This window comes from Adelges cooleyi, unplaced genomic scaffold (assembly GCF_023614345.1).
Source record: "Adelges cooleyi isolate 19-005CV unplaced genomic scaffold, UGA_ACOO_1.1 ACOO_flye_CR_arks_rails_tigmint_CR_PRNA_21, whole genome shotgun sequence".
Taxonomy (NCBI): Eukaryota; Metazoa; Arthropoda; class Insecta; order Hemiptera; family Adelgidae; genus Adelges; species Adelges cooleyi.
The window spans coordinates 7,439,709-7,453,489 of record NW_026095871.1 but is presented as its reverse complement, the minus strand read 5'-3'; the positions used below and the strand labels follow the sequence as shown (position 1 = coordinate 7,453,489).

Genomic DNA, 13,781 nt, shown 5'->3' with positions numbered 1-13,781 from the left:
TTTTACACGCTAATGTATACCTATTTATTATAATATATACAACGTGTATATTTTGTAGACAGACAATATTTCGTATGAAATGTCAATTGAAATTACTGTTATTGTTATTATTATTGTTTCCGCCAACGCGACCAACGACAACGGTTCTTTTAGCAGAGAGACCCACACATCAATAATTAAGAAATATAATATATACATTGGGTCTATATATGCAAAAGCCAAAAGGGTCAATGTTACTTTTTGTACATTTTGACAAATAAACCAACGACAAAAAGTATTTTCTTAAGACTCCTAAGGTTAAAGTAATATTGCAATAGCCGTTTCGTGGCGTACGCTATTTGGCCACACTAAAGTAGTGACTTTAACGCCGACTTCTACTTGGTGTCTGGGTTTAACATACCGGCTATTTTATTCCTAATATTGTACAGTTTGTATTACAACATTTTTTTTAAACAAACACACGTTACTTTTATGCAATCAAATACGGAGAAGTATCCAAAAATTGTATTCGTGTGTACTTGCGCGAAACAAATTGACGACAAGACCAAAACAAACGGCGTAATAGACGAACAGCAATATCGTTGGAGTACACCCGAAACGGTTATTATGCGTTTTGTTTCACTGAGTGCACATAATATTATTTTGATGGTAGTATAACAAAATATGAATAACAACCGAATTATAAAATGCAAAAAAAAAACTGTATTATATCATAATACTATGATATTTTCTGCTATTATATTATTATATCGGTTTTGAAATGTTGTTGGTACATCAGTACCGTAATACCTATACCGTACACTACATTATTGCATTATAATATTCTAATTGCGGAATACTTAATCTTCATATAATATAATACAGAATATGCACATCATTCTCTTGTAATTCACATCAGTTTATAGGAATAAGTTTATGCGTTAAGGGTATCATACTGGATTGATTTTTTATTAGTAATAATGTCTTCTAGGGGAAAATAAAGATTTACATATTTGGATAATTTCTATACGTGTCCACTATTATTAGCAAGAGTCTTTCGGCATTTTAAACATAGTCTCTAATACTTTTGAAATAAAGGATAATACTTTCATTTGTTTATTTTGAAAGATGTATTGTTTAAAGTTTAAACAACTAAACAAAAAATATGGCGACTTTAATATGGTGACTTATAATTATCTTTAACGTCATAATTATATTTGACTTAAAACCGCAGTGATAAGCTTATTGATCCTTATGATCACTACCAAATGACGTCACTAGCTATTATAGGCAGGTATGTCACGTTTTGTTTGTGTATATTTTATTGTAGTTAATTTAACGTATATTACATATCAATTTTAATCACTGCTTGCGAAAAAACAAAGGACATTTATGCGTTATAGCACACAAATTAATAAAATATATTTTGTTACATTGACAACTATTATTTTTCTCAACGCCACCGAGCTGTGTCGTCCACTTTACAATACACCAAGTTATAATATCCTGTGTCTGTCAACTGGCTTAAAAAATATATATACCGCCGTAGCCCGTATAGGTATTGGATAATTATCAAATTAATACTAAATCTTATTTAAATAATAAGTGAGCAGTACGAATTACTTGTATTACATTATAGTTATTGTTAGACATCACTTATAATTTATGCAAACAGCTTGTGCAAAAAAATTGTTGTCTAACAAAATTGGCGTGTTAACAGGTCGATATGATTACAACTACGAATTATTTACCTACAGCATTGAGTTGTTGCTAGTTATACTGGAAATTAAAGTTACGAGGAAGTATTATGCTGAGTATTGGTCAAAATAACGAATTTTAATTAAACACTCGAAGTAGTTGTACTTGTTTATATTTCTCGTTACAGACTGCAATACCATAGCCTAATTATTATTGATATTATACTAAAGTTGGGTAATCTAATGTCATATGTCAATTGTTAATTTAGCGTTCTATTTTTTTATTTCATAGTAGTTATATTTATTACTCTGAAATCAAGATTTACTGGTATATTCCCTACATATAATAGGGTATAGCCAATTTACAATTTTGTCTATGTATTTTTGTTTTATAGTATAATGACGTTAATAAATTTTTATTAAACGTGTATTCTATATTTGGCGGAGTTGATCAGTTTTTATTCGAATAATCTCTTTGCTCAAGATGATTTATACTTTAAGATGATTTATTCGAATAAGTTTTTTATTCGACAAAATTTATGATGATTTCTTCGAATAAAAAAAATTATTGTATGGTCATTCGAATAAATTATTAGAATAAAAAAAATATAGAAACTAGAAAATTGTTTCAATATTTAGATAACTGTATACTTAAACTTACTATTGTTTTACAACAAAACCACAACCAGTTAGGTTGAAAAGAATAATCGCAGAGTTTTGCTTATAAATAAAAGAAATTCGATTACAGTATTCGTCACAACCACACTAGGCGGGTTCAGCGTACTTTAACAGTATATACAGACCATCAATCGATTTCTCCGTTAAAAGCCGTAAATCTTATGCCACCGTTACTGCCCGTACTCGAAAACAAGTCAGCATAATAAGAAGTTAACATATTTTACCTTGGCGAGGCGGCCATTGGTTTAGATAGGGTACTTATCCAATTTGAGCACATTTACTTTTACAAGACCTATATTTTTTCGTGTGTATTACCAAACACCGGTCTAATCTTAAACTCTGACCTTTATTCACAATAAATAATATATTAAAATACCACAAACAATATTGCCGAGAACGCGAGCTGGAGCGCTTTAGAGAAGATATTCAATTTCAAAGTGTAGTTTAATAAAGACATGCCAGAAAATGGTCAATGAACTTTTCGACCGGGTCCAATCGTGTTGACTTCTATTGTGGCTTTCAGACTTTTGACCGTCCGAGTACTATAGTTTGTATGTGATTCAATAGAAACACAGGACGAAAAAAATAAAACTATCTAGCCATTAAACAATCATAAAGCGAGACCCTTCTCGACGATGCGTCTAAGCTAAAATAATATCGCCAAACCCATTGAAAAAACGAAATTTTAATTACGTTTACAAACAAAACTCTATTGAATATCCAAACACACTTTTATGTTTGAACACCATAAAATTCGTACAAACCAAGCCCGGGGCGCCGTCACTGCATAGCTCTGCGAAATGCCCGGGCACGCACCACGTGGGCGCCACGTCCATATGAGGTAATATTAAACAGTAAGTGGGCTTACACGACGAATACAATAAACACACACACATACACACATAGTATATATACATATATAAGACATGTGGTTCTTCTGCAAGTGGGTGGCTGACCTCAACACGTTCTTGAAATCAATGTTATGTCATACACACACACACACACAATATGTGTATATACTGTGTACTGACCGCCGCGGTGCCGCCGTCGATCTGTCAATATAAGGTTCGACGAACTTCTCCTGTGGCATGGTATAAACACCGCACAGAGTACTTGGGCTTATTACTTGTGACCGAAGACCGAAGGCAAGATATTCCACGAAAAGCGATAGGCAACATGGGTACAGGCATAGGAAAATTGGCTAAGCAAACATGGCGTAACCTTTTGTTTGAAAAAAAACACCGATTTACTGTTTAGTTTTTAATTTTTTAATTCGTTTAACATAAGGGTGAATTCTGAAAAAAATCACTGTACATTTTGAACATTTTAATTTTTCCTTGTTTCTCTAAGAAGGCGAATAGATAGATTGAATAAATAAATACAAATTTCAAGAGATTTTTAAGCCCATATGGTTTTGCAGTTTGAGGCACTGTAAAAGTGAAGCTTACCCGGTAAATTGGCTGTATGTAAACTGCGCCAAAAATGACCCTTTTTCTATAAGCTGATATGTAAACTGCGGCAAAAAAAATTTAAACATTATACAAACTGCGACAAAGATGATAAGGTACATTCTACAAACTGCGACAATTTATTTTATATACCTACTATATAGTATATAATATACTATAATACATACTGAATACCGATAAGAATGCTATTTTGTACCATATATTATTATAGATCTATGGTGTGCACATAGTCAATAGGAGTAAAGGTGTACAAATTAAAATAAAAAAACAATTTTAAAATACATATTAAATTGAAAAATATTATTATTTAACTAACATTAAATTGTACATCTAATAATAGTAATAAGTTTTATAGACTACTGTAATATAATACTGTCTAAGAAAATAAAAAAATTTAAATAATAATACATTTTTTTTTTTTTGTTGTTCGTTTATAAATTTGTATTTTTGAGTAGTAATTTTGTTTCGTTGTTGTATTATACCTTCTTCTGCACTCCTAACTTTTATGTATGTATCAACTTGAATATATTGTAGAACATGTATAAATGTATATAGCAACGGATGATAATGATGATAAAAATATGCATTAAATTTTGAAGGGAAAGATTCACTTACATTATTTGTTAAAACTTCTGATGATGATGCCCACAAAGAAGAAGGGAATATACCTTACATATAAGTTTCTGTTAAATAATCGCAAAATTGTACTACACGAGTATATGCTACCGTATCAGTATGTATTATTGTATATAGCTAATATAAGTATATTATATCCTATATAGTAGGCATATAAAATAAATTGTCGCAGTTTGTAGAATGCGCCTTATCATTTTTGTCGCAGTTTGTATAATGTTTAAATTTTTTTTGCCGCAGTTTACATATCAGCTTATAGAAAAAGTGTCATTTTTGGCGCAGTTTACCATTTCCCGGTAAATTATATAGGTATATTCCATAAAAAATGTGTTTCCAAAACATATAATTCTATTATTTACAGGTAAAATAAATATTTTACCACGTTTTTACCGTGTATTTTATGTTCGTCAATATCAAGGTGGCAATCAAATATGTAAGTATAAATCAGTGTATCAGCTGTTAGAGTGACGACCCCCGATACCTATTGCTACGGTACGGCGCCTACTATTGACTTAGTAGGTAGAAAGAAGTTACATTGTTTCTGTAATGCAAATGATTGTCTGCGCAGTGCGCGGTACTTAAGTGGGCGTATTGATGAGTTTTGTTCTGATTAATTAACCTTCTACATAACGAAATCTTCTTAGCATTTATGCTTGAAACGTTTTCGTGGTCATCATAGATGTTTATGTCGGTCATACATTTGTTTACATCATCTTTCATCTATCGTTTGGGTGTAGGTTTTGAATAAATTAATGAATTTAATTTTGAGTGATGACTTAGCGACTAAGTTATATTTCATTATGGAAGATAATTAGCTCAAATTTAAACTATCAACTTGATTTTTATTATACAAATATATAGGCAAAGGAACAAACATAAGTGAGCGTTAAAGTATTATTTATAACACATTTGTATAGTTTAACTGTGTCAATGGTAATTTTGCTCGTCTATAAGCAACTCTTAATCGCTATAAAATATTATATACTTAACCCTTTCGTTCCTGGGAATGTTTTCGTATGTTTTCTTTGGCTTATATGTACTTTTTGTTTGGATTTTTGGCTTAATTTTAACTTGGTTAAACATGTAAGTTATATTGCCTGCGATTAAACGAAACGGCGCTTTGTTATAAGCTGTTTATTTAATTCTAATTCTATTTAATAAAATATATTTCTGTTTTAGAGCTATATTATAAGTATAAAGTTAAGTGCATAATTTCATGTCAATTTTGGATTCTAATTTCGTTTGTACGTCGGCCTCCGGTCCCTCGGTCGAATTGTAACTGGATAACCGTTAACACTTCTTATCATCAGATCCAACCTTAGTTTGATGTCAGACATTTTCCATGTCGTGTGCACGCTGAAGTTTCGTAAAAAAGTGGCAATGAAAACATGCATGGAAAACAAAGCGTACTTAGTTCCTGAAATGGAGTACATATATTCTGTTTACATTTATATTACATCCAAGTAAATAAACAAGTAATATCGTACCAATGCAACGTCTCGGTCCGCCGCCAAATGCTAAATAACTGAATTTGTGCCGTTTAGCAACGTTCTCGGGGTCGAAATTATCCGGATTGAAGGACCACGAGTCCGGGTACAGTTCTGGTAAATGATGTGTGGCTAATGGAGATATTATCATAGTGCTTCCTTTTGGTAGGGTGCAATTGGCTGTAAATAGCATTGGAAAATTCTACAATTCTGCAAACCTTTTGGCTTTTACAAAAATTATTTGTCATTACTTATTTCAATGTCGTCTGTTAAATGTCTGAACAACAGAGGCGCCACGGGATACAACCGAAGTGTTTCGTTGATGCATTGCTCCAAGTACACTAATTTGCTGGTATCTTCAATAGCAATTGGTTGATCGCCGTCGCCCAGCACTTCGTAAATCTCGTCGTATACTTTATCCTATAGTTATTGAATATGAAATTCTAAATTATGTGCTCTTATATTACCATTACAACAACTATATTCACTTGGATATCCTGATGAATGGCTAACATTAAAAGACAAAAACAGTTTGTGATCGTGGTGGTTTCACTCCCCTACAATTGTAAACAACTTTTAATTATAAGACTTATGTATCGTTATTATTACTATTATTTATTAATAATTCACTATAAACCATACCCCGACCAACATAGTAACGACTTCGTCCCTAATTTCTTCATCGGTTAAGTTAGCACCTTCTTCGTTGAGTTCTATCAACTTGTCTAAAAACAATTGTAATCGTTTTTCTGAAAAACAAATATTGGAAGTAAATGTTTAAAATGTCTTTAGCCCTTTATTAAAAAAAATGATCCAATAAGCTAACTAATAATAATCAATTAATTATGCAAATTCCAAAATTGAAGCTAGTAACTTACTTTCATTGTCGGTTATGTCAACGACACTAGACTTGTTTTTCTTTTTTTCAGCAAATTCAATTTTTTTCTGTTTGATCAACTGTAGAAAAAACAATTTTATTTAAAACAGTATTTTTACTGTAGTGCTCTATTACATAGAAATTCTCTATTAGACAAATGTACGGTCAACATTGATAAAACATTTACACGATCGGTAAAGAAACATTTAAATTATCAATAAGCAGTAATAACGAACTTTATTCGGTAGTTTGTTCAATGTTTCATAAACTTTATCTATTCCTGTTAGTTTCCCGTAAATATTGAATATGAAATTCGGATACAGCCATGGCTTATAAATCCTCATTGAATTCAATTCAAAAGATCTAAAAGAAAACGTTACACAAATATTAAAAATAATTCTACGTTACTTCCATAAGTAAATAGGTCATATAACGTTTTTAAAGCAGCCACAAAGTCAACGCCACTTTTATCTTGGTTGTCGCCATCATATCCCATTGCGGTATCTGTAAAATACATTTATTATGAATACAATACAATTTAAATATTTAATATGTAAAATGGCAATAAGTAAGTGTAAATTGAGCTTACGACAAATTGTAGCAATGGTTGTAGATGCCACGTACTCCCACAAGTCAAACGGCTCGTCTTTGTCGAGTTCTCTCTGAAGATTTCTGATCAAAATCATATCTTTTTCGTTGAACACTGAGAAGAACTGACTAAGTAAAGTTATGTTGAATACAGGCCTGATTATCCGATGATTTTTCTTCCATTTTTCAACTACATAACAATGTATTTTTTTTAATTTATGCAATCTGTTACAATTAAGAACAATAAGCACAACAAATATTGTAATATTTATAAATAGTTATGAGTTAGTTAGTTAAAAAAAAATACATTATGGAACAACACCTAAGTAAATTAAAAATGTACTACTTGATTTAGTTTATACCTGGTGCACTGAACAAGCCTTCTCCAATAACTTGGCTGAATAGCTGATATAACGAATCTTTTGCTAAAGCTTTAGAGCCATTCAATACAATCTAGAAAAAGAAGTGTTTGTTATAAATTACGATGTTCGGTTTGAGCTGTTCGATGTTTCGGTTAAAAATTGTTTTTATCGTGGTTTCAAAAGTTAGTTTAAAAACGTAATTTATCGTAATTAAATTACTACCATCGCTTAGGTTACAGTTCAGAAGGCCGCTATATTTCTAGAGGCGCAGAACTGAGTAAATATTTTAGCCACTGAACATTGAGAAATGTTGCGTGCTTAAAAAACTAATAACTTCGGCCTTTCAAATAAAAATCACATCATTGAACCGTGACCTGATTTCCAAAATTATAATTGTACATCTTATTTACACATCCCGGCTTGTAACTAATAAATTAATTCGATATATCAAAATAAAAATACATTATTATTAATAATATTTAAATTTAAAAAAGGATACGATTCAGCCACTGGGCGTCCTGAAATGTTATTTTTATAATTATAAAACTGTATGGAATAAAAAAAAATAGTAAGAAAACTCATCGAAACTCTATTGTTAACTTAATAACTTAGTTTAACGAAGTAATTAATAAAAACTAATACACTATTGTATCGTCACAGGTGTAATAATCCCAGTACTATTGTTTGTTATTATTATTATTATCATGTAGATGTTGTAATAATTTTGTTATTGCTAAGTGTCTATAGTCTCGCGTATTGGCCAGTAGCCCAGTCATGCGTTATTAAAATTTGGTAATAATAAGATTAATCATTGTTTAGTTTAATATAAAAGGGCATTAGTTATTAAGGTATACGCCTCAGTACTTAATTAGCATACGCAGCTATCTAATTGATACTCTGTTTCAATGTAATTAGTCCTGTGTTTGAGTTATTAATTGTGTTTTAAAGTATTAATTAAACATTATTATCAACTTGGTTTTGTCTCTGTATAAAATACCTTTCAATTCTTCTAAGTCTACAAGTGTGCTGCTTAAATCTCTTGGTGCAGTACACAGGTTCCCTGATGATCTTAGTTTCTAAGTTACCACTAGGTATGAAGTGAAACTGTATAATATACAGGGTGATCCATCAGACACTAATTTTCTCAGAAATGTTGAATATTTTTAGAAAATGTTTTTAATTGTCCGTACATATTTAACTATATATTTCAATACGTTGTACATTTTTACCTCCATCCCTTATACGTCAAACAAGTATGGATCTCGTTTTTTTAAATGGAAACATATGTTTTTAATTCCATTTATCTGTAGTCAAGAAATTTTAAAAAATCGTTTCGATTTTAAGTTAAACATTGGGCCTACGCTAGTTTTTTTACCTCTAAGTCTTCAGGCTTCACTACGGTTACGGCAAATTTCATACCCAGCCATATCTTAAAGGGTTCCGGTCCGTACGTTTCGTACATTTTTATCAGCTTTTCCATGACCTCTACAAATAAGATCAATCAATACACACACACACACACACACACACACACACCACACACACACACACACACACACACACACACACACACACACACACACACACACACACACACACAAATTGATACTATTATTATTATGATAATATACTGGTGTACTTACGCTGCGGTGACCCTACAAACTCCAATCCCGAACCAATAAGCGGGTACGATGGAGGTCCTGACAATTTGGATGTCAGTTTGTCGAAGTGTCTTCGATGCCATAGCATACGATACCACAGAGCCACCAAGAAAACGATGATGGAGTAACAGATGACTTCATCTTTTGACATGCGAATCCCGGTAAGCGAGCCCAAAGCAGTCGCCGAAATATCTTGAAAAATCTCCATTCCGAAACAGTCAAACAACTACCCTACATTTAATTAGACGTTAAGCGTAAGATGTATAGGTTTTTTTAAATTTAGTAACAAATAATATGTTTTTTTTTTGTTTGAAAGCAAGAAATTCATAATTTTGGTGTTTTTTTCTTTATAAGTAATCTAAACTTACTATGCGAGAATCTACAAAACAGCGCCTCGATAATAGTTCTTGTCCTATACAGATGTGGTACTAATACTGCGGTATTTAATATGATGGTCCGTCACAAGTATACAAACCATCACTATTCAAAGTTCAATCGATATATCAGCTGTTTATTTTCTCATTGGTTCGTATATTTATATGATGTTCACTTAAACATTTTTATGTTTACTTTCACTATCAGTGGTAGTCCATAGATATTCACTCATGGGAGGTCACCTTCATTTCAGCACAATTTTGTACTGTTTACATTACCTTTTATAACTTGGTTGAACATGTAAGTTATATTGCCTGTGAGTAAACAAAACGGCGCTTTGTCAAGCTGTATATCTAATTTTAACACCATACAATAATTTATATTTTTATTTGTGTGTACAGCTCATATACTATTACTTAGATATTTTAGTTTCTATTACAGGCAAGGAGTATCATGGTGAAATCATTTTGAATACATATCCAGTTGTAATATTTTAATATTCAGATATTTGAAAATTAGATAAAAAATATTGTTAGTTACTAACAATAAGTTTAGCTTATAATGTTAAATTCCAAATTCTTTAGAGCTCTATTATAAAGTTAGGTGCATAATTCCATGTCGATTTTGGATTCTAATTTCGTTTGTACGTCGGCCTCCTGCCCCTCGGTCAAATTGTAACTGGAAAACCGTTTACACTTCTTAACACTATATCCAATCTCAGTTTGATGTCAGACATTTTCCATTCCGTGTACACGCTGAAGTTTCGTAGAAAAGTGGCAATGAAAACATGCATGGAAAACAAAGCGTACTTAGTTACTGAAATAGAATAGATAAGTTTAGTCTTACATTTATATTACTTCCTTGTACAGAAACAAGTAATATAGTACTAATGCAACTTCTCGGTCTAATTATCCCGGGTTGAAGGACCGCGAGTCCGGGTACAGTACTGGTAAATTATGTGGGGCTAATGGAGATATTATCATAGTACTTTCTTTTAGTAGGGTGCAATTGGCTGTAAGTATCATTGGAAAAATCTACAATGCTGCATACCTTTGGCTTTTACTAAAATTATTTGTCATTAATTCTTCACAAAAAATGTCAGCGACCCCTCTAAAATCATAGCCTTAAAGTAACGGATTATAATTTTTACCGAAAGTCTGAGGGACCTTTCGAGTATTTTAAGAAATCTGAACCTAAGTTTCACTCCAACTGCGCCAATGCCATCATATTATTATGGTCGTCATATCTGGCGTTGTGGTCACAGTCCACAACAAATGAACTCCAGAACTCTTTCAAGAAGTATCGTAATAGTTCCAATTGAATAATCCCGAACAACAACACTTAACCAGCATAAAATATTCTTAAAAATCTAGTTACAATAGAGTGCTTGAATATATTTTGGTCAGTTTTGACACGGTGCTATGGCTCGTGGTTTAAGCGAGTTGTAGTATTCGCGAGACGACCATGGACTTGACGTGGGTCAATCTAAACTTTTTGTACTACACTTCCAAACTGTTCGGACTGTTTCCGTTTCCGTTTTCCGAAATGCTTGTCGTTCGCTTATTCGACAGTCGTATGATCACTAACGATGTTGTCCATTTTCCAAAACACTTTATTAATATACAATTATAGCAACAATGTGTTAGGGTATCAAATATGGCTAAATGTTGATGGCATGAGGGTAGAAAATAAAATGTACTTACACTTTTGTCGTTTCTACTAACCATTTTTTTTTTTGTTACAGATATTGCTCATCACAGCGTTCGTTATGGATATTGCGGCCATGTTAACCGTTGTAATATCGGCGCAAAAAAGCTTCAGTTTTTTCGCACTGCTGGACAAGTTCAATAGATTCGACCAGTTCTTCTTGCAAATGCATTGGAAGCAAAACGGACGCGTACAAATGTATTACTTGTTGTACATTGGTTTTACTATCTTTTACCACCATCTATCCGTGTTCGGCACCAAGCAAGAACAAATCAAACATGTTTTTTGGCTTATAACGAGCTGTCTAAGTATGTTGGCGTCCGTGCAATACATAATATTCTTGAGGATGTTAAGAGAAAGATACGAAATTACCAACGTCTTATTTAAAAATTGTAAGTCAATCTTTTGGCACGCAGTGTTAACATGAAGCGATAACAATCAGAAGGATACGAGTGATTTTTATTAATTTTTTTTTTAATATCTCCATAATAAATTGAAGAGAAGATTTATAACAAGTCCAGGTAAAAAAATGTAACATTGGCAAATAATGGTTGACAAAAACATTACTCTTCTGTTTGAAGAAACCCAAGCGTTATGTAGTTTGCACAGAGCCTCGCCAATCATAGAGCTGGCACTAGATAAAGTGAAAGAGAATATTTGTTCTTAATTTCATTTGAAAATAGTAGGTATTTTTTGCGTATATTTATCATCTCAATATATCTCAATAAGTAGTGTAACATCATTTTAGCTATTACCTATATTCCTTCGAAACAATTTTGTCTCCTTTAGAACTTGGCGAGCGTTTAACACACTAATGTGTTGAGCTGATTTACCTAAATACTAATAAAACTCAATTTTTGTGTATAGGTATGGATGAAACCAACACTAATACCAAATGCATGATTCCAAGAGTAATAAACCGGTTATTTAGAGAACTCTAGTGCTTGACCAATGAAGTTAAGACGTATTTCGCAGCCAATGTCTTAGTGTTTGTGGTCGAAACTGCTGCAATACTCGTAGCTAGTGTAACGTTTGTATCATTTAATCTCATCTACACATCGAGCCGGCTAACCGATTCACAGGGGTTCCTTGTAAGCGCTTCTCGCGTAATAATGTTTTTCCTTTTTGTTCAAGAGGCGAACAGTACAATAAAACCGGCAAGTGAATCGTAAAAAAAGGCCGGTTGGTATGTAGCATATTGGGGCATGGCAGGTCACAGTAATTTATCGGCATTTTTTTAAGAACATTATCAAGAGGCATTAAATAACAATTTATCGATTATTAAGTATATTTACATGGCTAAGATGTTACATAAAAAATACAACACCGATTAAAATAACATAATACTTCACCTGACATTTTTACAGACCAAACAAACAGTACTCATTGCACACGAAGCGCTCTTAAGAACTAACAATGCGATTATTTCTAGAGAAGTATAATATACAAAAATGTCGCATATTCAAAGTGGAATTTTTAGAATATTTGTATTTGTTTAGTTGGATACGTTAATAATAAAATGTTCGAATTATCCTATTGTATTTTATGTGCATAATTAGTTTGACTTGGACTATCAACTTGTTCATTCAGTAAGAGTAGTTTTAAATTCCTAACTATGTTGTTGTATTTAACGAAGCATTATTCGTTAAGGAATGTAATATTAACTCAATAATTTTCATTTGTATTTCGTTTTATTATAAAACTTAAAAACAATAAATATATTTGGGCATTACCCAAAAAAACTGTATTAGTGTTTTTTATTCGAAATTTGGATGGAAAAAGGTGATTTATAGGTTAAAAAAAGAAATCATCCATCTAGACGTGGTAAAGCTAACTTTGATTAACAAATTATTTCAAATGTTACATTTTAGTATTTAAACTTTTCAAAAAAAAAAAAATTGTTAAAATTGTTTTTTGTACTAATTTTAATAAACAATACATTTCAATATTTCAAATGTTCGCAGCAACTGTTACTTACATAGTTATGTTCGTACAAATTCAACTAGCATTTATCGAACATAGAACCTAAGCAAACCATACCATTTTATTTTATTAAAATACAAATGTAATAGAATAATAAATCTTGTAATTAGCTAGTTTTAAGTATTTTTTGGTTGTTTTTTTTTATTGTTAAATACTTAATAAATAATATGTATTTTTTAATAAATAAGTGGGAACAATTTAATTTAATAATTTTGTGTCTTTGCATTCAACCGAAATAAAAATTGAAGCTCGAACACACACTTTTAAAAATATCTTGTCAAGAAA

At 31.6% G+C, this 13,781-nt stretch overlaps 1 protein-coding gene across 1 annotated transcript; it reads right to left on the bottom strand.

The window, feature by feature from the left end:
• Window positions 1-5,297: 5,297 nt before the first annotated feature.
• Window positions 5,298-9,940, bottom strand: LOC126834937 (cytochrome P450 4C1-like). Its single transcript, XM_050567174.1, has 13 exons — window positions 9,800-9,940; window positions 9,414-9,662; window positions 9,146-9,255; window positions 7,771-7,861; window positions 7,410-7,598; window positions 7,255-7,324; window positions 7,057-7,183; window positions 6,822-6,900; window positions 6,586-6,692; window positions 6,432-6,500; window positions 6,195-6,363; window positions 5,944-6,123; window positions 5,298-5,873 (listed from the first exon to the last, which is right to left on the bottom strand). Exons 2-13 carry the CDS (start codon window positions 9,637-9,639, stop codon window positions 5,689-5,691), a joined length of 1,602 nt encoding a protein of 533 aa, XP_050423131.1. The 5' UTR covers window positions 9,640-9,662; window positions 9,800-9,940; the 3' UTR covers window positions 5,298-5,688.
• Window positions 9,941-13,781: the final 3,841 nt, after the last annotated feature.